This window comes from Anabrus simplex, chromosome 1 (genome assembly GCF_040414725.1).
Source record: "Anabrus simplex isolate iqAnaSimp1 chromosome 1, ASM4041472v1, whole genome shotgun sequence".
Taxonomy (NCBI): Eukaryota; Metazoa; Arthropoda; class Insecta; order Orthoptera; family Tettigoniidae; genus Anabrus; species Anabrus simplex.
Genome location: NC_090265.1, coordinates 143078998 through 143104991, shown reverse-complemented (window position 1 = coordinate 143104991; position 25994 = coordinate 143078998). Strand labels below are relative to the sequence as shown.

Genomic DNA, 25994 nt, shown 5'->3' with positions numbered 1-25994 from the left:
AATCTAAATGCTTGAACAAGCTTTGAGATTTCAGCGAGCACAAAACTCATGCATACGATATGCCTTCCAACTGCGACATGACGCTTATGTTACACCATATTTCAAAACATTGGAATGGCTACGCATAAATGAACGAAGGAATTTTCACTTAATGACACTTGTTTACCAAGTGCTCTCGACGAACACTCCTACTTACCTCTCTTCTAATTTTCGTTTCCTTTCCTCATTCCATGAAATTAGTACCCGTTCTGGTTCCTTACCTGAAATTCCACTAAGTCGAACGAATTCCTACAATCATTCCTTTTTAGTTACCGCATCGAGACTCTGGAATACAATCCCAATGGACATTCGGCACCTTACTTCCTCTCATAAATTCAAATCTGCCTGCAGAAAGTTTTTCCTGGTAACATAAAACTGAGTTGTGCGAGTCATTGTGTGTATGTTGTGTGAATGGGTTTTCTTCATTTATTATTATTATTATTATTATTATTATTATTATTATTATTATTATTATTATTGTCACATTAATTACTGTACTGATATGTAGGCCTAACTTACCGGTAGTCTTAGAATTATCTGTCTGTAGAATTATTTCTTTTTAGAATTTCTATGTCTTACTTTTATGTTTACATTTTTAAATTCTGTTGAAATGTCGTATGGCTTTTAGTGCCGGGATATCCCAGGGCGGGTTCGGCTCGCCAGGTGCAGGTCTTTCTATTTGACTCCCGTAGGCGACCTGCGCGTCGTGATGAGGATGAAATGATGATGAAGACAACACATACACCCAGCCCCCGTGCCAGTGGAATTAACCAATTAAGGTTAAAATCCCCGACCCGGCCGGGAATCGAACCCGGGACCCTCTGAACCGAACGCCAGTACGCTGACCGTTGAGCCAACGAGTCGGACTTAAATTCTGTTTATAGTGGTTAAGTGTAAGAGAGGGCCGTGAGCCCTAACTTCGCCACAAATGTAAGTCAGGAATAAATAAATAAATATATATTTTCCTTTTCATTCGTCGTTGTAAACCTTGATTTCGTGCGACGTTAAATCACTAGCAAAAACAAAAGGATTGATTTCAAGCGTTTTATGCTCTCCATAATTTTTGGTTAGAAACTAATCTACATACTGCAAACTATTCGTGCTGAAATTAAATGTCATTGCATACGAGAAATATCTGGCAGTTACTTCACTTAATTTCCTTTTATTTTTATTTTATATTTTCATCTTAGCCCTGTATAGCACTACTCTCTCTTAATGTATACACTTGCCCCTCTTTATCGGTGTTTGTTTTCCCCCTGTCATCTTTCGCCATTGTTCAGTCTTTCCTCTCCCTCATCCCCATTTTGTGCAGCTTATCTCCTGTCACCGAAGTGTATACGCATTGTCTGGTTGTTCGCCTGGGAAAGCTGAAACAGCTTCTTGCTTCGAAGCATGTATAGTACTATCGGTAGCGACCAACGATCTGATCGTCTGGTGAAGCATTGAACGTGAAGATCGAAACATTCTGTATTTAAAATGAGACCAACTATTCTTCCATCATCGATGTCGTTAGGTATGCATCGGATGGTACAGCTGCTTTTTTTTTTCTTCGGGGGGGCCCCCGAAGCCCGCTCCCCCCGCGTGACCAACGACTCAATCTACATGGCCTCCGACATGCTATTATTTCTAAGAAGAAGAAAGAGATAGCAGGGAAGAGTGGGAAGTGATACAAGGAGTATCTGCCGGTTTCCGAGTCAGACTCGCTACCACGGCAAAGTTTGTATTGGTTGGATAGTGTTAAGGTATGGTATTGAAGGGTCAGGGAAAAACCACATAGGCAGAAAGAAGAAAGAGCCTACATGTAAAACCTGACATCTTTTGATAGCACATGCAAGGATGTGGGCTGGAAAAAGACCAGAGGTTATGTTAGTTAGGAACAGGTAACATGCACAAACATAAACCAATTCCTTGCAATTTTTGTTATTATGGGGATCAGTCCTTCTTGTCACTGCCGGGTCGGCTCGGGTCTGCTAGCGTCTGGGCTTTGGGCCACAGGTTCGTCCCATTGTCCAGCAGCCAGCAGTCCCTGGTGCCAAGTCTCCTTTTGGAGAGGGGGGAATTAGAGCCAAGCCTTGCATGCAAGGGGCTATCTTCTTCCTCCTGTCGATGTCCCTCTATGTGGTGTTGTTTGAACACACTTGTCACTGCAGATCTAAAACTAAGATTATTAATAACATATGTATATACAAGTTCTCATTGGAGTGCCGGCTGTTTGCCTGCTCTCATGTCCAGCTTACAACCTAGATAGGAAAGAGATAACAGATAGATATTAGTGCTGTTTATAGGGCGCGGGCTGGTGTTCCGCTCCCATGTCTCTGTAGGGGGGCGGGGGTGGATTGACACGTCCTTGGCCGTCTGGCTGCGTTGCCGTCGTCTTCTTAAGTTGTACTTTTTGTCAATCTTCCTCGCCTGGTCCCTGGGTCTAGGACAGCTGAAACATATTTACATATTTACATAGGTGTCTGCAGTGTGTGGGTGTATGTGGTATATAGGTGTCAGCTTGGCGGGAGTGGGTTGGCTATCGGCCCCTCGCCCACCCAACCCTGTGGCTGAACAGAATGTGCTTCGGTGTAGGATACTTTTTGTACAGATCAACGTCGTAGCGTCCGATCCCGCTTATTAACGGGTTGATCTTATTACTCCATGACTTTCTGTACATGTTTAGTGTCTGTTTACGTATTTGGTGCCTTATTGAGCTGACTTTCGCAATACTGCGTAGTTGGCGTATTGGCGTGTCGAAAGGGAGTCTGGTCGCTGCTCGTAGGCATTTATTTTGTATTAATTCCAGCTTATCCAGGTTCGTCATTGCAGTGAACCCCCACGCTGGGGCTGCATACATGATTATTGGTCTGATTAAGGCCTTATACATGTTTATGGCTACTTCCGTTTTAATACTGGACTTTTTGTTCAGTATAGGATATAGCTGGTTAAGTCATATGTGTGCTTTTCTTTGAATATCATTGATGTGGTGTAGCATGGTGAGCTTTCTGTCTAGGACTACTCCTAGGTATTTGACTTTGTCATGCCACACTATATCTTCGTTGAAAAGCTTTAGCGCTTTTATGTTGACTGGTTTGCGTGTGAGTCTGTTCTTCTTAGTGAACAGCACTGCTTGGCACTTGTCAACATTGACCTTGATGCGCCATTTCGTTAGCCAAGGCTCGAGAGTTCTTAGTGCTACTTGGAGCCTCTTTCGAGCGCACGCTAGTTGTGGATGTTGAACTGAGATAGCGGTGTCATCAGCGTAGAGGTGTGTGGTAGTGAGTTCTGTCGTAGGCATGTCGTTTGTATACAGGACGAAGAGGATTGGGCCGATAAGGGACCCTTGGGCTACGCCCGCTCTAATCCTGCGAGTACTTGACAGCGTGTTATGTACGTCTACTTTGAACTCTCGGCCCTCCAGATAAGATTTAATAAGTCTTATATAGCCTGGGTGGAATTCGTGGTCTATTAGTTTCGCTAGTAGGCCTTCGTGCCAGACTTTGTCAAATGCTTTCTGGATATCAAGGAAAACCGTTCCTGTGTCTCTTCGTTTGTTGAGACCTATGGTGGCTTGTTCTATGAATCGAGTGAGCAGTTGTGGGGCAGAATGTGCGTTCCTAAAGCCAAACTGCTCGTTGCGAATTATACTTTTTTCCTTGATGTGCCCTATTAACCTTTTCAGTAGTATTTTCTCGAATACTTTACTGAGGGCGTCCAGAAGGCTGATGGGTCTGTAGTTGTTGGGGTCTGACTTGTCTTTGCCTGGTTTTCCAAATACGAGGATCCTAGCCCTTTTCCATTGTTCAGTGTAGTATTGTAGTCTGAACATTGCGTTGAAGATGCTGGTAAGTAGTGTTAGGGCTTTGTGAGTTAATTTCTTAATTATTATGTTCTGGATCTCGTCTGGGCCTGGCGCCTTCTTGGAGTTAAGATGACCTATAATCCACTTAATTTCGTGTATATTTGTCCTCTTAACCTCCGGCTTAGGTGCGTTTTCAAGGAATTCTGCTACCTTTGCCTCAGTTTGCCTGATGAAGGCTGGGTCAGATGGTATTTCGTTTGGGGTGAAAGCCGCCTCTATGGAGTCCGCTATGATTTCGGCTTTGTCACGGTTCTCGTATACCGGGCCGTTAGGTCCCTTGATGGTAGGGATGTTGTGTGGTTCTCGCGTGAAGTGTCTCGCTAAGTTCCACACTGGCCTGGTGTTGGTGTCGAAAAGTTTGAGGTGGTTGTTCCACTTTTCCGACCTGTATTCGAGTAGTTGCTTTTGTATTTCCGTGTTTAGTTCGTTTTTCATCTCGCGGTCTTCGTCTCTGTGATGTCGAGCCCAGTTACGCCTGTGGCTGTTGCGTCTGCGTATTAACTCTTTTATGTGCGCTGGAATCTCGAAAAGAGGTGTTTCTCTGTGTTTGCTTAGCGGTATGCTCGCAGTTGTGGCTGTTTGAATTGCTTCTACGAGGGTTTTGACTGCTTCGTCAATTTGGGCTGTGCTGTCTATTTGCATGCCTTCGCTTCCCTGTAGGAGTGTGTCTAGCTTGCGTTCGAATTTGCCCCAGTTGGCTGCTTTATAGTTGAGCCGGCGTCTGGGGTTTTTCTCATATTCCTCTGGGTTCGCATCTAGTGTAAATATCACTGGTTGGTGCCTCGACCCCAGGTCGTTCACTACCTTAATGCTATGCCTTTGAGGAATATGTCGCAATAGGGCTATGTCAAGTATGTCGGATACGTGATCGTTCGGTGCTAGGAACGTGGGCTCACTAGGGGCCGTTACCACATAGTCCTGGGTTAGCATGTGGTCATACAGCCTTGTGCCTGCTGGGTTTGGTTTCAGGCATCCCCAGGTGGCGTGTTTCGAGTTTAAGTCTCCTCCTAGCACTGTGTTTCGATTTAGCCCTAGTACTGTTTTTATGTCTTGAGTGTTAAGGCTTGTCGGTCTGGAGTATGCTGCTATTACATTTATGAGTGTTCCTTGCACTGGTAGGGCTATTCCACATGCCTCTAGCGTGACCAGCTCTGGTATGTCTACCTCCATGTGCTTGATGTCCTTCCTTACCAGGACTGCCACTCCTCCAACTTTGTTAGCCTTATCGCTTCTGTGCATTTTGTAGCCTCTTATAGTGAACTTCCTCCCCGGAGGGAGGAAGGTCTCTGTTAGGAGAGCTACGTGTATTGAGTTCGCGGCTAGGAAAGCTTCGAGTTCATATTTCCTAGATCTGACGCCCTGGCAGTTCCATATTAGAACTCGAAGCTCCTGCGTGTTATTGTTATTATTATTATTATTATTATCTTCGTGGGGTTGTTCAGCCATCCGGGGTTAGGAGTTCGGAGATTGCATTAGCCAGGTCCCTTAGCCAGGGGTAGGGGAGCATGTTGGCCATCATAACCCCAGTGGTTATGGCTACCGTCAGGTTCAGGTTCGGAAAGAAGGTTTTCAGGATTTCTTCTATCCTTTCCCTGAACGCCTTTACTGCCGTGTTCCCCGCTGGCTGTTGTGCCTGTAGCTGTGTTGTTGGTGAGATTGGTGTGGTGAGAGGTGAGGGCGAGGGGGGTGGTGGTGCGGATGCCGGCTGGCTATCGGCAGGTTCTCTGCGGGGGGTGGAGCTGGCCTGGGGTGGGCCTTCTAGTAGCTCGGGAAGTGCTGGCGTGGACTTAACCTGCCTTTGTTTGTTTTCTTGGGGCTGGGCCTTCTTGTTGTTTTTGTTTGAGGTCTTAGCTCGGACGGTGGTGGGGGCTGGTTGGGCTGAGGGCCCGTGGTTCTGTTTGCCTACCGTCCGTACGGGCTTGAAATTTAAAATGCCTCCGCCTGATGGGCGCTGGTTGTCTGAAGGACCTTGCTTTTGGCCCTTTGTGCCTGAAGGGCCTGCGAGACCTGAAGGGTCCTTTGTACCTGATGGGCCTGGGTTCTTCTTGCGTGAAGCGCCTGTGCCTGACGGGCCTGCTTGGGCCTTAGGGTTGCCACGCTTATTACCCTTTGGCCCTTTGCCTTGATGAGCGGCTTCGTAGTCCTTGCGGCTAGGACAGTCTTTAAAATTGGCCGCGTGTTTTCCCCCGCAGTTAGCGCACTTAGAGTACGCGGGGTCGTTGCCGTGGGGGCAGTCGCGGGACAAGTGGGAGGCGGCGCATCTGCGGCATCTGGGCTCCAGTCGGCACGCCGCCCCTGGATGGCCATGCCTCTGACACACTCCACATTGGGGGCCAGTGGCTGGGGGGCGGTATGGCTCGACCGACACCAGCATGTTCGCGAGCATCCGCATTTTCCGCAGATTGTCCGCGTCTGGGGTGTCCGCCACTGCAACTAGGAATAGGTTGCCCTTGGCTGGCCTATTCCCTGCCCGCATCCGCACAACGGAGAATGCGGGGATATCCTGAGCTTTCAATGCAAGCTGGATTTCGTCCGCATTACTTCCGTTAACGGGGGTCCTCACTACGAACCGCTTCATAGTGCTATTGGGCAATATTCTTACAAATGTAATATTCAGCCGTTTTAGCACCTCGATAGCGGTTTCGTAGCTCTCAAAGCTCGTCATGTGCAGCCGAATCGCTAAATGTGCGTCTACTCTCGGCCTAGAGAAATAATATTTTCTCTCTTCATGCGGCAGCTTTTTGAGGAGCTCCGTTTCGAGTGTCTTGGTGTTGGTGGTGTATACCGTAAGGGGTGGGGGGGTTGACCCCTTACGGGTGATCTGTTTCTTTTGTTGTGGTGGTGGAGGTGGGCTCTGACGAGTCTGCCTCTTGTGTGTGGAGTGCTGGGGTTGGGTTGAGCCGATAGATGTTTCGGTGCTACTATCGACTCGGGTACTTGGCTTATTTCTCCCGCCTGCCTGGGCCTTGCGGCTCAGGGGCTGGGTTACTTTTCCTTTCCCCTTTCCCTTCCCCCTCTTCCTCCCTTTTGCCTCCCTGAAGCCGTCACCCTGGTTTCCCGGCTGGGTGGCTGGGACCTCGGGTTCGGTCACCCCGTGCTGGTTGGGTCCCTCTCCCTCGGAGCTCTCAGATTCGGCCTCCCGGGATGCGCCTGAAAGGTCGATCACCAGTGGGGCCTCGTCCGACTCCGAGTCCGAGTTTCCCGCTCGCCCGGGTGGGGGTTGGACTGTAGTTGGCGCCATCTGCCGAGTCCGTTTCCCCCTCTTATTCCTTCCCTTGTGCGCTGTTGTCTTCGCGCTCGGGTTTGCGGAACTGGGTCCCGCTTTCCCGGCGTCCGACTGGCTGACCACTGGGTTGGGTTCGAGGGTTCGGTTCGTGTTGGGGGGAGGAGTAGCCTCCATTTTGTTTTCGTGTTCCTCCACAGCCGCTAGCTCAGTGGAGCCATACGACTGTTCCTTCCCGTGTTCGGGTTCCGGCACATCAGGGGCTAGCCCCGGTTCCCGGTCGCCCGAGCACAGCGTCACGCACTCCAGCTCCGCTTCCAGGCTTCGCCTGCTCTTATTTCGGGGGTCAGCCCTGTGGCTGGCCGGCCGATTGGGGAGCGGCTGCACTGGTATGTGCGAGCTGGCTTGTACTGACGGGGTGGTAATCGGAGATGTCGTGGTGTAGGTAGTAGTGGTGGTGGTGGCGCACGCATAGTTACGCACAGCTTGCCCCGTCAGGTAAACGTTTCCCGTCAGGTTTATTTGCTGGGAGTCAGGGGTAAAGTCTGCTCCCAGCTCCTGCACATTTCGTTTCCTGCTCTCGGAGCACGCTAGGCGCTGAGTCACCTCCAGCTCCCGCTCGGCCGGGTCATTGACCCGAGCGAGGACTGGTAGCGACAAGCTATGCGCGCTTGTAGCATTCCACCCTGCAGACAAGTGCAATATATTATTATTAAACAATATATTGCCGGTTGGGGTATTTGGCGGGGGGCGGCGCTGTGATAACTGCGCTATGCCCTCCGCTGATGTACTGACGGCCGTAGAGTGGTCAGAGTGCCGTAATAACGACAGCTCCTCACTCTCCGTCATTTCTAGAAGTTCTCGGAGTTTTGTCTGTGTGGTTCCAGGCTTGCCGACAAATTGCTCTTTCCGAAGCGTGACATTGCTCTTTTCTGAATAACAAGCCTGGTTCCGTGTGTGTAGCTGTTGGGACATACGAATTCGAGCTAGTAGACGCGGGATGATCCGTTGTTAAGCGGGTCCCTGGCCTACAGATTCCCTATCTAACCCTAGGTACCGAGAGGCGGTAACCGGCTGGGACAGGTAGTGTATTCTCTCGAAGTTCTCGGTGAAAGGAGAGAGAGAGCGCAGCGAGAGGCACGTACGTGCTTCCCCTACGACAGTCAGCTCGTCCTTGTCGGTACAGCTGCGCCCATAATCTCAGTTTTATGCAGACCCGCAGAATATAGCCTAACTTAAAAATATTGACCGGACAAGTTGGCCGTGCGGTTAGGAGCGCGCAGCTGTGAGCTTGCATTCGGGAGATAGTGGGTTCGAACCGCACTGTCGGCAGCCCTGAAGATGGTTTTTCGTGGTTTCCCATTTTCACACCAGGAAAATGCTGGGACTGTACCTTAATGAAGACCACGGCTGCTTCCTTCCCACCCCCTGTGGATGGGGGCAGTAGAATAACACCCACGGTGTCCCCTGCCTGTCGTAAGAGGCGACTAAAAGGGGCGTCAGGGGCTCTGAACTTTGGAGCGTGGGTTGGCGACCACGGGGCCCACAGCTGAGTCCTGGAATTGCTTCCACTTACTTATGCCAGGCTCCTCACTTTCATCTATCCTATCCGACCTCCCTTGGTCAACTCTTATTCTTTTCAGACCCCGACGGTATTACGTATGGAGACCTAGGGAGTCTTTCATTTTCATGCCCTTCGTGGCCCTTGTCTTCCTTTGGCCGATACCTTAACTTTTTTGAAATGTCGGACCCATTCCATTTTTTTCTCTCTGATTAGTGTTATAATTATAGAGGATGGCTGCCTAGTTGTACTTCCTCTTAAAACAATTACCACCACCGCTTCCTTTCCACTCGTAGGCCTTTCCTATCCCATCGTCGCCATAAGACCTGCCTATGTTGGTGCGACGTAAAACAAATTGAAATGTAGGCCTGTATATTTATTGACCCTGGCTACTCATAACAGTATTTAGTCTTATTTTGCTTTCTGCAATTCGCTTATTCGTATCAGCCAAATAGGCATTAATTATAAAATATCGAATGATGTTACAGAATCGTGAACGTCCTCTATCACGAAAACGTCGTGTGCAGGGAATATAATAGCTTAGTGATTGGAAGTATTGATGTAACAGCGCTTCGTGACAGCACGTGATAGCCGAGCTTGCTAAAAGTTGCAGGAGGAAGCAGGTGCTCCTTATTAGTCGGAGGTCAGAATCTGGTGTAGGAAGAGTACTTTTATTTCGTTGTTAATACACGCGTGAGTCTCGTTGATGAAGATAATTTATTACGTCACTACCATGCTTGTATTACAAAAGAGGGATAGCCTTAGTGAAAGCATGGCCTTTAAGGGTACCACTGCGGTTCTAGTGAAGGCCATCTGAGCGCAGACCCTGATCTACCCATCCATTAGAATCTACAAATCTCACCCCCAGTTTTCCCAATAGGCCCACCCACTCTGATTGTTAGTACAGTATTTTTTAAAAAATTGGTTCATCACTTTCGAAGAACTTGCTCTTACTTCAGCAGGTGTGCAGATCAAAAGTGTGTTGTTATGCTGCTAGCTGCACCATGTGTGACACAAAGTTGCCCTACTTGTCTCCGATACATATAATGAGAATGCCGTGGTAGCTGAATGAGGCTGACATTAACGGGAATCTGAAACAAAACCAAAAATTCGAGATTTACGGAAGTGTTGCTGACCCGAGTTCGTGAAAATTTGTAGTCGCTGCGACCAAAAGTACGTACATAAAAAATGATCAGTTGGCAGCGTTTGTACAGCCTTCCAGAAATTGGGCTAATAATAATAATAATAATAATAATAATAATAATAATAATAATAATAATCTCAACCGGGCTGAGTGGCTCAGACGGTTGACACGCTTGCCTTCTGACCCCAACGTGGCAGGTTCGATCCTGGCTCGTCCGGTGGTATTTGAAGGTGCTCAAATACGTCAGCCTCGTGTCGGTAGATTTACTGGCACGTAAAAGAACTCCTGCGGGACTAAATTCCGGCACCTCGGCATCTCCGAAAACCGTAAAAGTAGTGGAACGTAAAGCAAATAGCATTAATGATAATAATAATAATAATAATAATAATAATAATAATAATAATCTCATTCCTTTATAATTTTATTATATTACTGTATGTTACGAACCAGTGTTATATGCGTTCTACTGCCCCACTGCTAATTGCCTGAAGAAACGCTCAAAAGTTGGAAATTAGTTTGGCATGAAGTTCTTAAATGAAACGGCATATCTCGTATTTACATCCTCTTAAATCATCCTGTACTGGGTTTGTCCCGTAACTTGAAGCAAAAGAGGTACCTTTCTGAAAACTGAGTTACATGGCCACATTGTTATAGAAGCAGGGGCGCCATTAACTGTTCAGAAAATTACACATTTTTTAGAGAAAAAATTGCTAAGCCTGGGATGAGGTGCACATATTATTAATAGTGCCTATACATTCAGCCAGTGATTGCTTGCCCATTAATTTGGAGGCTGTGATCGTGAAGATTAACTCGTTCTTTCATATTGGGTCAAAGCGGTCTTTAAGTTGCCCTAAAGTTGGGCATTAAATATGTAACAAATGTGGTGAAATTGGGCGTCGAAATGGGACCAAATAATGTTACACTAATAGTAATCATGCCCAACCAATATTAATCATACGACGTCATCCTATCAAACCTAGTTATCATCACAATAAATATGTACATATTGAATACATCAGTCACGAGCGAGACATCAGGAAGTGCGGACGTGTGAGCGAGCTGAGGTGTGCAATATGGGAATAACGCTACAGCAATACAGGCTAAGAATTGGAAGATGGCAAAAATGGCATCTTCCAAGGTGGTGCAAGGTGGTGTTGGAAGGAAGATGGAGCTGAGAGAGGGAGAGAAATGAGTGGTCATAGAGGACTGTTGGAGATTATGTTGTGTGCGACGGTTATTGCGACGCTGCTGGTGGTAGGAGGTATAGAAAAGAACCCGGGTCCAAACCAGGGACCGTTCGGTTGGGAGGAGTTTGAAGAGATCAAGAGAGTGGTGAAGGAAGCGAGCAAAGGAGAAGAAATATAGGAAATGTTGCAGGAACACCGGGCAACCCAAATGAAGGAGATGAAGGACTTTTAAAAAATTTATAAAAGAAGAAATTGGGGGGGGGGGGGGTAAATGACAAGTTAGCAGAGATAGAAGATGAGTTAGAAAGCTTGAAAAAGAAGGTGTTGGTACTGGAAGAGGAATTGACAACAATGAAGAGAGAAGTGAGGTTAGCGAGGAACGAATCAGCAAGAAAAAATGTGTTTGTGTATGGTGTACCTGAGGAAGGAACAGAATCGAAAGTGGAGTTAATAATGAAAGTGGTGGACATAGTGTCAAATAAAATGAAGATAAACTTCTCTGAAGTGGATATAGATGATATATAAAGAGTAGGAAGGAACAAGGGACATAGGCCGGTGAAGTTAAGATTAATTTCAACCCTGATGGCCAATATAATTCTGAGGAATGCTGGAAATTTGAAAGGATCGAACATTTATTTGAAGGCTGAGACAGAGAAAGAAGACAGGATGCGGATGGATGTCTATAAGCGGCACATGTAGCGGGCTAGAGCTCAGGGATTGCAAGCCAAGATAGTGGGGAGATGTCTGGTGACTTCAGGCAGAAATTGGTCGTGATCGTGGGCACAGGAGGAACTACTGAGAATGGAAATATCTGAGGAGGAAATAAGTTGCAGAAATTGAGAGCAGGGAGACATCAGTGCGGAGAAGGAAGAGAAAAGATGGGACTGCGGTGTCAGCGGTCAGGTGGCGGAGACAGCAGAGACCTTGGTGAGTCAGAACAACCCAGGAAGGAGTGAATCAACAAGTAGGACACTAGACTGAAATGAAGCGAGTATAGGTAGTGAAGAGGTGATGGGAGGGGAAAGGAGTCAGGGTAGTGACTCAACCTCCCCGAATAGGAGAAATGCAGAAAGAAACCTGGAGGGAAATCAAGCGTTGAATAAGGGGAGATCGTTAAGTTTAAAAGATCTATGGGGAGGGAAAAAAGGCTCTGGCACGGACAAGGGGAAGGATGGGGGTGTGAAGAAAGGGAGGGATGGGGAGGAGCCAAAAGGAAGAATTACGAGAAGTAAGGGGGGAAGTGGTGAAAAGTAGAAGAATAGAGAGGGAGGGGAAGGAAATAAATAACTAGAGATGGTGATAGGGGTGCTGAATATTGAGGGGTTGATGGCGAAGTTAGGGAATAGGGAAATTGTGGATTTAATGAAAGATTTTCAGATAATTGCTCTAATGGAGATGTTGTTAGGGAAAGGGGTTGAGATTACATGGGATGGTTATAGAGTAGTTAACGTGTTAAGGAAAAAAATAGGGAAGAGGGGCCGAAACCCATGGGGCATAGTAGTTTTAATAAGAAATGAGGTAGCTGAATGGGTGGAGGCATTACAGACTCGGGTAGAAGGGGTAGTATGGCTGAGAGTAAAAATGGGGAAGGGAGCAGTGGAAGTAATTTGTCTGGCCCTGCTTTATAGCCATTCACGTGATTCAGTTTATGCAAATAAACATTTTTTTGATGAACTAATTGAAGAAATAAACACAATTGAAGGGATGTATGTAGAAGGGGAAATTTTATTGGGGGATTGGAATGCAAGAGTGAGCAATAGGGTACCGGTGTACAGGAAAGAAGTGAAAGTAGATGGGGAACTGCAAAAGAAAGAGTAAGGATAATGGTTTAAATAGTTATGGAGGAAGGTTATTAGAGTCATGTGCTATAGAACATTTATTTATTTTAAATGGGTGGATGAAGGGGGATAGTGTGGGAGATTTGATGTATATTACAACAAATGGAGGGAGTGTAGTGGATATAGGAATAAGCTCAGAGATAGCGTTAAGGAGAATAATAAGCTTTGAGGTGTTAGAATGTGGGTTAACGGAACATACGCCTATCAAAATAAAATTGAGAACTTTGGCTGCTGATGAGAAGGGAAAGATGGAGGAAAGTAGGGAGAGATATAGGAATGGAGGATGGAAGTATGTATGGGATGAGAATACTATAGAGAAATTGAGACAGCATTTGAAAGAGGAGGGAGATATATTAACGGTAGGAATTGAAAAGGCGGCAGAAGGGAATGATATGGATAGCGTGTTAAAATTAATAGAACACTCTGTATTGAGGGTGGGGAAGAAAGTGAGGAGAAGGGTAGAGGAAGAAGAGAACAAAATGAATGAATGGTTTGATGAAGACTGCAGGAGAAACTTGAGGTTGTAATGAGAGCCCTAGTGAAGTTTAGGAAGGAGGGGGAGCAAGAAAAAAAGGAAGGAATATTGTAAATTGAGAAGGGAATATAAGGAGGTATTGAATGAGAAGAAAAGAGGATGAAAGGAGGCAGAAGCTGAAAAAATAAATAGATATTGTAGAGAGAAAAAATTTGAGAGGATATGGGAGTCAATAAACAAGATTAGAAGAACGAAACCGGTGGGGAAGGGGGATAAAATAGGAGAAAACGAGTGGGTTAGGCATTTTAAAAGGCTTTTAGAAGAGGAGGGGAAATTGGGTAGAGAAATAGACAAGTCATATATAGGAAGGGAATTGGAAGTAGTAATTCCAATATTGGATGGGGAGATAACAAGGCAGGAGGTAATTAGAGTAATAAAAAATTCTAGACCTAAGGCTGCAGGAGGTGTGAACGGTATTTCGAACAGTGTATGGAAGGAGTTGGGGGCAAATGAACCGATGTTGAGGGGGATTGTGAAATTCTTTAATAGGTTGCTGGAAACGGGGAAATTTCCGAGGGAATTGAGGAAGGGGGTATTATGCCCTATTTATAAAAATAAAGGAGCTAGTAGCGATCCTAACAACTATAGAGGAATTACACTCCTAGGTGCGTTGTTGAAGAGTATGGTAGGATATGTGAGTTCCAAAATGGATGGAAGGAACGCAGTCGATAATGTTTGGATTCTGGACACTTTGATTACAAAGTATGTGAGGATAGCAGGGCGTAAATTGTATGTAGCAGCGATCGACTTAGAAAAAGCCTTTGATACGGTCAGTAGAGATGCGCTATTTTTGAGATTAAGGGAGGTTGGAACGTCGAAGAAAATGAGGGTGGCAATAGAAACAATTTATGAGGAAGTGTTTGTGATGATTAAATTGCAGAATGGAAGGATGAGTAACTGTTTTGAATCGAAGAGCGGGGTGAGACGGGTGTAAGCTATTCCCAATATTATTTATATTATTTATAAATAATATTTTAGAGGGTCATGGAGGTGAGGCATAGCAATGCCCTTGGATAGGGAAAATGGAGGTTCCGGGGTTGCTATTCGCGGATGACCTATTGATCTTGGCTTTGACGGCAAGTGGGTTGCAAAAAGGGTTGGACAGGGTAGTTCAGTATACTAGGAAGTGGTCTCTCAAAGTAAATGTGAGAAAGACTCAGATAATGGTGTGTAGGAAAAGGGGTGGGAGAAAGACTAAGGAAGTCTGGAGGTTAGATCAGGAAGAAATTAAACCAGGGGGAAAAATTGAGTATCTAGGGGTAATAATTAGTAAGAAACGTTCTTAGAAAAATCAGTGTAAGAGGGCGAAATTTAAAGGAAGAGGAGCGCTTACGGTAGAGGGGGTATTAGAAAAGAAATTTCCAGATGTTAAGTATAAAATCCAGAAAATGGTGTTTAAATCACTGATAATGGGCAAAATGCTATTTGGGGTGGAAGTATGGGGAATGGAGGAGGGAAGGGGTGAACTAAATCAGGTGGTGGTGAAATTTAGTAAGATCATGATGGGCCTCCCAAACTGTACAGCCAATGCCGGTGCCAGATTAGTCTGTAAAGAATCGATGGAGGTTGAAATAGCTAAGAGGGTGTTCAGGTATTGGAATAGATTGGAGGAAGGGAAGGGTGGGGCATTAGTACAAGAAACATTTAGTTTTCAGAAAGGTGTGACGAATGAAGGTTACTGGGTGAAAAAGTGCAAAAAATTGTTACAACAGATTGGATTGGGGGTATATGGAGAGGTCTGGGGGGGAGGTAGGAATAAATGTGTATGGGAAAGGATAAAGGGAAGACTACTATATATTGAAAGAGCTTAATAGGGGAATGTAGAGAGAGAGTCTCTTTATCAGTATTAAATAAATTGGTGGAAGTAATAAACCCAAAAACGGAGTTTGAGATTAGAAGGGATAAGAGAGGTTTGTATTGGTGGCTATTGGGAGTTCCGAGGAATAGGGGATGCGTAGGTAGTGAGAATAGTGAGAGATGTGTGCTATGTGGAGAGAGGTGTGAGGATCTACATATTTTCAATTAATGCAGATATTTGGAAGAGATAAAGATTAAACTACTAAGTAAGAAGGGACTGGATATGGTAGGGGAAAGCTGTAAGATGATATCTTGGTTATGTAGAGAGTGGGAAAAAGGAACGAATATAGCGAAATTCTTAAATGTGGCCAGAACTAGATTTATAAAGAAACTGAGGGAATAACAAGGGTTGTGCAGATAATGTGGTTCATGCCGAGGGAGGAAGGGGGAAGGCATTTTGCTCAGTGGAATGGGTATCTGCCCTGAGCAGATGTGGGAAGGGTATCAGGGTGACCATGATATCAGAAGAGGGGGCTGTAGTGTTAGGGGAAGGGGGGAGAGCACCTTGCCTTGTGGAAAGGTGATCTGCCTGGGGCAAATTGTTGGGAAGTAGATTGAGGTGTAGTAGGATGGGAGGATGTGGTAGATTCATGACTTGAGGAATATGAAAGTAGATGTGTTGATGAGATGAGTTGGTAATAAGGGAAAGCCTAAAAAATAAAAAAAATAGTTTAGAGTTGAGAAAAGGGGAGGTTAAGTAGGCTCTGAGGGTAGTGTAAATTTAAGAAGCTGGTATATTGTTTAAGTTTATAATGGATGGTTGAAATGACGCTTAGGTGGAAGCAAGAAAAAAGTAGTGAGAAGACTGAGTGAACTAATGGACTTGGAATGGATACTGAATTATTTGAGAATTTTCATGCTTAACAAAGCACCAGAAGAAATAAATCTGTGGAATAGCTTGGATGCTCCTGTAGGTGTAGATAAATGGTGGACAGAAATCTTTGTTCACCTTAATGACCATAACGTCAGGCATCATTCTTTCATCAGGTGTTCAGTACATCCTTCCCCTACCAGGTACAAGTGCATCTGTAGAAAGGCTGTTCTCCCAAGAAAACAGAATTTTGAACAGTTAAAAAGTCTCATTTAAAAGTATCCAAAAATCTTTGTAATGACAAAGTATAATTTTCAACAAACTTCTGAGTTCTTGAATTATTTGAAGAGTCACCAAACCAAACCAAACCACATGGTGCAACAGCCCCGAAGAGCATGAACTACCAAGTGACCACTGCTCAGCTCGACGGTCTGCAGATTACGAAGTGCCATGTGGTCGGCACAACATATCCTCTCTGCCCTGGCCAGGAATTTAACCCAGAGCCTCGGGATAAGAGAAGGCATGCTACACCTATGCCGCAGGGCCAGCCTGGAAAGTTTCCCTCATTTATGAAGGAAAATAGCATCATCAGATTTTTTATATTTTTTTACACTTTGTTTCAAGCCACACCGACACAGATAGGTCTTATGGTGATGATGGGATAGGAAAGGGCTGGGAGTGGGAAGGAAGTGGACGTGCCCTTAATAAGGGCTCAGCCCCAGCATGTGCCTGGTGTGAAAATGGGAAACCATGGAAAAACTTTCTTCAGGGCTGCTGATAGTGGGGTTCGAACCCGCTAGGCCTATCTCCCGAATTCAAGATCATTCAAATTCAAATTTATTTCCTTCATCTGCATTTTACAGAATAGGACACGTCACCAAAAAGAAAGTCTGCACAGCCACTTGCTCGGTCATCTGAAAAGTAGCCTATATTGTATTTTTATATTGTATGATATTCTTTGTCAGTTTGGCAACCTCAATCATTTGAAGAAGAAATATAAATTGTAATATCCATCCTCTGTTAAGAATCTGAGTAACTGATGTAATAAAATACATTACTCATCTCATTTAAAAGTTAAAAAAATCTCATTATGATGAACCAGTGTAATTTCCAGCAAGTTTGTAAAGAGTTGTTGAATATTTTGAAGCATTTGCCCAATTTATTATTAGCATCATCTCAAAAATCTAATAAAATGTAACATAATTTTGTCCTCTGTTAAAAGTTTGAATAAATTATGTGATAATGCACTAATTAGTAATTGTATTTTAATTTCATAGCCATTCTGTACTTCGAAACATATCAGGGTATATAGGTAAGTGTCCTCCGTTGGCCAAAAAGAAATCTGGTCAGCCTAGGTAGAATACATCTACGGTATCTCTTATTTAGGGACAAATTAAGGGAACCACACCCCACTCCAGGGACACTCACAACTTGGAAGCCCATACATTTGAGTCAGTAGCTTAGTGAGTATATCTCGTAAGTGGTAGGTACAGTACCATTATCTGCCCATTTTGACATGGTTCTTGCATTATCATTTAAGGACTAAAATTGGTAGTTTCTCATCCAAGTATCCTTTACAGTTCCTTTCAGGAATCAAACCCAGAACCCTCTGAACTGATGATGCTAGACTGACCCTTCAGTCATTAAGCCTCACCATTAACAGTTGATTACCATCCACAATTTATTTCCCATTGGAACTCCAGGTAGTAACAAAAGTGAAGAGTGAAAGTATCTTGTTATTGAATTGAATTAATATAAATTGCTGTTGAATTCCATCTTTGTTCAACACTTCCTGTGCTTCTTTAATAGAAGCAGCTTCTTTAGAATTGATATCTTCAACTACCCTTTTTACTACTTCAAAATTATCAGCATTATAAGCAGCAGCTGTCAGCCATGTTCCCTATCTTATATGAACTAGCAAAGGTGGCAGCAGCACATTACCATGTGTATCAAAAAATTAAATTCTTGTGACTTGGAGCCTTCAGGAACTCTCTCTTCACTGCAGAAATCAAGTACGGGTACTTCACTTCAGGAAAGGAACCTGTCCTGCTTCAGCAACTCTAGTGAAGTCCATGTGCTACACATGTGACATCATTTTGGGATATAATATTCAAAGACCTCTCCCATGGCTCTGCACATATAAGGTGCAGTATCAGTGTGAACATGATCATAAAGAATGTATGTTGGCCATAAAAGACTGAGCGCATCATTGAAAATTACCTACAGTGTTGAGTGATTCACCATATTATTAAGGTAACATATTCATTTCTCTCTCTCTTCCCCCTCCCCCCTCCCCCAAATACAAAATTAAGTGCTTCCCCACTGTCAAACAGCTTATGTGGCAATAACCAACACAGCTCAGCTTCTACATTATGGCACGAGTCATGCACAAGTTAACACTTGCCTCAAATACTGTACATGTCATAGTTTCCAATACTGTGAAAGTATCTGCATTCTACTTCTATAGATTCTTCTTCTTCTTCTTCTTCTTGCCTGGTGTGAAAATGGGAAACCACGGAAAACCATTTTCAAGGCTGCCGATAGTGGGATTCGAACCTACTATCTCCTGGATGCAAGGTCACAGCTGCGCGCCTCTACGCGCACGGCCAACTCGCCCGGTGTTTTACATATTAATCCTGGATCAATTCAGTGGCATCTGAGGGTGCTCAGGTATGCCAGCTTCAAATTGGTAGATTTACTGGCAGATAAAAGAACTGCAGGATGAAATTCCAGCACCTATGGAGTCTGTAAGAAGTAATTAGTACCGAGTGAGTTGGCCATGCGGTTATGGGCAGGCAGCTGAGATCTTGCATACGGGAGACAGTGGGTTCGTACCGCACTGTCGGCAGCCCTGAAGATGGTTTTTATGTGGTTTCCCATTCTCACACCAAGCAAATGCTGGGGATAGAACTTAAGGCCAGAGCCACTTCTTTCCCACTCCTAGGCCTTTCCTATCCCATCGTCATCATAAGACCTATCTGTGTTGGTGCGACATAGAGGAAATTGTAAAAAAGGGAATGTAAATCAAACGTTGTTGTTGTTGTTGTTGTTGTTGTTGTTGTTGACCATATTTCCTTTAATCTGACCTCCCTTAGTCAACACTTCTTCGTTTCTGACAGTTACGATTTGCAAGGTCTGTGGTGTCAACACAATTAATGATACTTCTCCTCTTTTTTACAATGATACCCTATCCTTCAAAGAGTGAGACCTCTTATTTTTCCTCCTATGACTAGCGTTAATAGGATTATCTAGTTATATTTCCCCGTAAAACAGTAAAGTTCTTGAGCTGAATGTGACATCGTACACATTTGTCTCTTTTTCACATTTTTTTTTTTTGTTACTTGCTAATCTGTTCTGACTTGCTATTCAGATGCCTTGAAATCAGGCAATATTCTACAGATTCAACGCTTGCCTTTCAGAGTTGTGAAATAAATGTAGAAGTATTTTATTTTATGTTGTTATCTTAATAATCTTGCAATTATGACTTTATCTAAACCAATCTGAGTAGATATTTTATGAGGAATTTTTTCTTGTTGTTTCAGGAAAATTATGCAGTAATGTGAGTTACGCCATGACTAGTATCCTGCAACTGGACAATTTGGACTGCAGTAGCAACACCAGTGAGCAGATCACAAAACTTTTTCCCAAGTGTCGTCCTCGCGATATTAACTTAAACCCCGTTACTCTACAGGATGACAACATTGTGGTCATGATGGATGCTGACACTGAAAGGTATGTATTACATATTACTTTACAAATTCTTAGATTAGACTTCATTAGAATATAGTGCTTAATTGGTGCAAGGATTTTCTATGTGGACCAGCACAAGTAACAAACATAGATCCTATAAAGCTGATTCTTTCACATATGAGACTTTTCTAAGTAATTTTATGAATCAGAAATGCCCCAGAGCATTTTCTAGTCTAGTTCTTGATAGAACTCAACTACTGAATAGTAGAACTTCAAGGAAGAGCTACCTCCCCCAGTGAGTGGGAGGTGATAGAATACATCCACAGTATCTCTGGCCTGTCATAAGAAGCTACTGAAAAGCAGACTTTCAGAGGTTCTCAACCTGGGGGCATGGGTTGAGGACCACTGGACTCTTAGCTTAATTTAATTTTGTGTGGCTATTTCTAGCCGGGTGCAGTCCTTCGCAGACTCTCCGATGAGGGTGGGTGGCATCTGGCATGTGTAGGTAACCATATGTTATTGTGATGGAGGATAGTGTTATGTGGTGTGTGGGAGTTGCAGATATGTTGGGGACAGCACAAACACCCAGCTCCCGAGCCATTGGAATTAACCAATGAAGGTTAAAATCCCCAACCCGGTCTGGAATTGAACCTGGGACCCTCTGAACCGAAGGCCAGTACGCTGACCATTCAGCCAACGAGTCGGACGACTCTCAGCTGAGTCTGGCATTGTTTCCTCTACTTGTATCAGGCTTTTCACTTTCATCTTTCCTAGCCAATCTTCCTTGATTAAATATTGTGCTTTTCAACTCCTACAGCAAGGTTTGCCAACCTTTTTGTCTCTGAGGTCCCATGAGCACATTGCTTGCATGTCCAAGGACACCTTGTGATGTTTGGGACATCACTGAATTTTTTAATTATTGAACTATATATTTAATTGATAATATGTATATATTTAATCACTGATAGGTCATTTTAAATTAATATGTATATATATATATATATATATAGATGTATAGGGCTTTTATCATCCATTTCAATCATCATTTCATTTCTTTGTATCGCGGCTATAATGTATTCTGAACGAACAAATTATTGGGTTAAGTATTTCAACATCACGCATATTTATAACTTGCAGTAAATTTTCCAATAGCCGTTGTGAGGTGACCAGAGTCAGCAGGCTAATTTCAGCCCAGTTCCAGGAAAAGTACGTCATCGAGGTTACGAGAGATATTACCCTCTCCACCTCATGAAAAGACAGTTGATACATTATTAACACCCACTTTTCAAACTCAGCTTCGAGACGCTTTATTTCAGCGGGAAAGTTCAGCCTATGTGAATGAACGTAATGAAGCAACGTGATGGATTCACAGCTGTACAAGGGAGAAGGGATGAGACCTCGAATCTTACTGGACCATGTGATATGGCTGATGGAAGGAGACTTTTGAACCAATATATACCACCGACAAGGGCTGGAGAGGACATTCTCATTCAGACTCACATTCAGATTCGTATTCGGAGATTCGGACATTCTGATTCTGATTCTCACGCTTGGAAGATACTCTTACTACGATTCTACGTCTACACATCGGAGAAGATTTTAACTTAGTTCACTTCGCATCGGAGTATTTTCTACTCAAAAGTTACTCTCATTGGGACTTGTTATCTCAATGACGAGAGGTAGTCAACGGGAGACCGGTTCTGACTGGTATAGGGCAGGAGAGCTTTTATTATGAGTTTAGCTACGCTACTGTTCCGTAATTCGGAAGAATACAAGTGTATTCTCTCCATGAACATAACCCATGGTGGTTTTGCACTTAAAATTAGGACTCATTACGACTTTATGTAAGGAGTACAATAGGAAGTGTTAAAGACAGGAAATGTGGAGGTAGGACTGGAATCCAACAACAGATGAGGCAGCCTGTACGAGAGATCCACCCATCTTCAGCTTCAAGACAACAGAGTCTACATTTGGTGAGCTTATGACATAAGTTACTGCAAGTCTTCGCGCAACAGTTCATTTTCTTAAAGTTAATTTCATTCACTTTTTCTTATGCTTCCGTAAGTTCAGATTTCGTTAATACGCCGTTACGTCACGTTTTTCATCTTAATAAATAGCTGTTTTAATTTGTATTTTATGAAATGATTATTAATGATCCTTAAATTCCAAGTTAGTGTACTTAATGATTTGTGTTCCGTTCACCCCACCCCTGGGAGTTTTTTGAGTCTCATTACGTATTTAATTTTTTATTATTATTATTATTAATTATCTACTTTTGTTTTCAAGCCATAAGCCTGAAGACTGGCGCCCTTGGGATACTGTTTCTGGAGAAACAATGACATATCATTTATTTATTTTAATATTAAAGTGACCCGCCACGTTATAAATTTGTCATACATCTGTGGGCAAAGTGGGTACGACACATATTGTCGCCACAACTGAGGGGCTCGTAAATCATTAAGTACTGGTATAGAAGGATAAAATCAGTAGTTTGGGGGTAACGGTTGTGTATCCACAGTATATTTTTCTAGTGTGTTTGATTTTCGGGGTAACATGGCCGAGCAAGAGGAGAAAGACATGACGCTGCGTAGTGGACACGTGCTAAAGGGTAGTACTTTAAGTAATTCTAAGGAAGACTTAGATAAATGTGTAGAGGAGGAAACTGATATTAGGAGCGGAGATAGCGAAGGGAATAAGAGTAGGAATGACGAAGTTACGTTAGATTCAGACGATAGTACGATGGGGGGCGAGACGGAGGTTAGTCCTAACAGTGAGAGTAATAATAATCAGTTACTTGAAATGATGCAGTTAATGTTAAGTAAGATAGAGGGTAGTAAATCTGAAATAAAAAATGAAATGGAACAAAATAAATCTGAAATAAAAAAGGAATTGGAACAAATTAAAACAGATGTAGAACAAACTAAATCAGAAATAAAAAATGAAGTAGAACAAACTAAATCAGAAATTAAAAATGAAGTAGAACAAACTAAACGAGAATTAAGTAAAGCATTGAATGAACACAAGGTCGAAGCTAATAAAAGGATGGACGAACATAGCAAACAGTTACAAGAATTATTTAAGCAAAATGAAATATTTAACAAGCAGATAGAGGAACAGAAAGAGACAACTAAGCAAAACAAATAAGAGGTAGAAAAGAAATTTGTAGAGCAGAGGAGTGAGTTGTTGGGATTAATGGAAAAAGAAAGCAACAACACTAGACAGGAGTTAGAGACACAGGTGACAAGTATTAAAAATAAAGTTGAGATCCAAAAGGAAGAAATAAAAGAATTTAAAGATCAGGTACAAAACAAGATCGATACCGTTAAGTGTATAATAGAAGACAACACTAGGGAACAAAGAGAAAAGTTTGCGATAGTAGAAGGCAATACAGTGGAAATTAAGACATTGAAAGAAAAACAGAACACTGTAGTGAATGAAATTGAAAGAAGAGATAAAGATGTAGATAACCGCATAGCGATGGCAGAAGCACGCATACGATGAGAAGTAAGAGAAAGGCAAGGTAACACTGAGAGACAAAGTCATGGAGGGATTTACAGTAAGGAAATCGAATTACCGAAGTTCAATGGGAAACAAACTAACCCATTAGAATTTCTTAAAATAGTAGAAAAATGGTTTGGGAAACGGATTGAGGAAGGGTTTATGGACTGGGAAGAGGCGATCGACATTATTGATCATGCTTTTGTGGGAGAGACGCGTTCCTGGTTTTCAGTCTATAAAAGTAACATGAAAAGTCTGGAGGAATTTGAGACGAAGTTCACAGACAAATACTGGAACGAAAACGTTCAAAGCCGTGAAAGAGAAAGGGTAGTATTTGGGAAATTCAAACATAATGAATGTGTCTCTATGACTGAGTATTTTTTGTCACATGTTATGATTTGCCAGAATTTAGACGGAATCACGGCTGATTCAGATGTAGTCAGATTACTGTTACAACATTTTCCAGACAGGGTACGCGAAGCAGCGTGTATGCAAAGTATAAAAACTATTCAGGAAATGGAGCAGTTATTAGGGAGTTTTGATGCACTAGGAAACATTGGGCATAGAACAGGAAACTCGCATAATTTTGTTCCTCATAGTGAACCAAGGGACAATAGGAGACAGCCAAACGACGAGAATCGTAATCATTCAGCCAAGGCATAACGGTAGGGGTGGCGCACCTGAAAATAGATCGGGAAATGCCCAACAAGTCAGAGGACAAGTTACTAACGAGCCAAGTGTAGGTACACGATCGCAACCTTTAAACTAAATGCAGGCTGTAATGATGGGTCAGAATTCCAGCCTTACCAGGAAGTAGTTAGGAATTGTGTTATGAAACTATTGCCATATGACCTAGATGTTAAGGAAGACCTTATGTGTGAACCAGATAATAATTATTTAGATTCGGGTGAAGAAGTGATTAATCCTGTGGTTCAATTAGAAGTTTGGGGGGCGTATGTTCACGCGTTAATTGATACTGGAAGTCAGAAATCATGTATAAGTTCAGAATGGTATGACTCTTTAGTTAAACAGGGTATTATGATAGAAGAGATGCCTGTTAAGTCTACATTCATTATTACAGCTGTTGGTAAAAAGTCGAAACAAATATGCAAGCAGGTTGCGGTGCCGATTTGTATAGAGGGTTTTATTTCAGTACAGGTATGTTTGGTTATTCCTCACCTTGTATTTGATCTCATCTTGGGATGTGACTGGCTGACTTTAAAATCGGCTCAGCTAGATTACGATGATGCAACGGTAAATCTGAAGTGGGATAATAAGTATGTCAAACTCGAACTGAAAAATGAAATTCAGAGGAAAACGAATGTTTGTTCTATGTGGAGTGTTATTGAGGTTTCTGGATATGAGGAGAAACCCAGTGAGGGGTTTAATTTATGCCAGTTGTGGTTGAAAGAGGATCAGAAGGATGCCTTATTTGAAGCTGCGAGTAACAGTAAATTAGAGGAAGTCCAGAGGGACGAATTGTTGGCAGTGTTATGTGAACACGCTGAGATTTTTTCTAAGAAACCCGGTAAAACACATGTTTATGAACATTCTTTTTCAGTGCTGGATGACAGTCCTTTCAGCGGGCCACGGTATGCTATCCCACACAAATATGCCAAGGCAGTTGACGATCAGATACAAGCTATGTTAGCTGATGGGATAATTGAAGTGTCTAATAGCCAGTATGTAAATTCTTTAATCGTTGTGCCTAAGAGTGATGGGAGCGTTAGAATTTGCATTGATGGGAGGGATATGAATAGACGTATTTGTACTGACCAGTTAAAATCACAGACTGTTGAAGAGTTAATTCAGGGCTTTGAGGGTAAAAAATGGCTTTCATCTGTTGATTTAAGAAGTAGTTTTTGGCAGATTCCTTTGAGAGTAGATGACAGGCCTCTGACAGCATTTAGTCATAAGTACAGCTTGTATCAGTTTTAGCGCGTTCCCTACGGGACGAAGACTAGTTCTGCAGCCTTAGTTAGAGCATTAAATATTGCATTAGGTGATGTGGCAGGGGATTTTGCCACGGTTTTTATTGATGATATGGCTGGAGTTTTATATCAAGGACCTTATCGTATACATAAGAAACTAGGACCTTGTGCTTATAAATTATCTGACGGTGATTGCATTTTAATGGGTACGTACAACATTAGAAGTTTACGTAAATATATTACGAGTCCTGTGGATTTTCCATAGTGCTGGAATATAGGTCAGTGAGCCAGGCCACGCTTATCTCTTATATAATATACACCTGTCGCAGCGTGGAGTGACTGCTCTCTGGTAGGTGGAGTTTCCCAAGTTTTGTTTTGCTTGCTACACGATGTGTGTATACGATTGACACGAGTTCATTACCAAGGTTACGTCTGTTCTCTTTACGTAACGCCATGTATGGGTAATTTAGTATTTGATTTTATATAACGAGGATCATTAATATTGCAGTTTAAAATTTGTAAATTCCCCGTAGACTATATTATGTCTTCATAAAGACTTGCAATAATTTTACCCTAGGCTAAAACCACGTGAATGTGTTAGCGTGTGTGAAGTGATAGTCATACAGCAAGAACATATAAACACTTGAAAGAGTAATATGATGCATTTTGTTTGTGTAAATTTTGTACAGATCTAAATTGAATTGTCAAGTATTGCATACACTGGATTGATAAAATCAGCAAGAGGTGACGAACATTTGAGAAAGTGAGACATCAGAAACTCGCTAAGTTGTAATATTGTGTTTTAATGGAAATTTTGAACTGTTATATATTATCTG

The 25994-nt window shown here is 43.1% G+C and overlaps 1 protein-coding gene across 3 annotated transcripts in view; it reads left to right on the top strand.

Moving 5' to 3' along the window:
* LOC136885079 (uncharacterized) overlaps window positions 1-25994 on the top strand; it is a 1401330-nt gene that overhangs the window by 950495 nt on the left and 424841 nt on the right. For all 3 annotated transcript variants that reach the window (XM_067157511.2, XM_067157504.2, XM_067157532.2), the window contains exon 3: window positions 19582-19771. In XM_067157511.2, the coding sequence (XP_067013612.2) occupies window positions 19611-19771 (161 nt within the window). In that variant the 5' untranslated portion in view covers window positions 19582-19610. The remainder of the gene's footprint in view (window positions 1-19581; window positions 19772-25994) is intronic.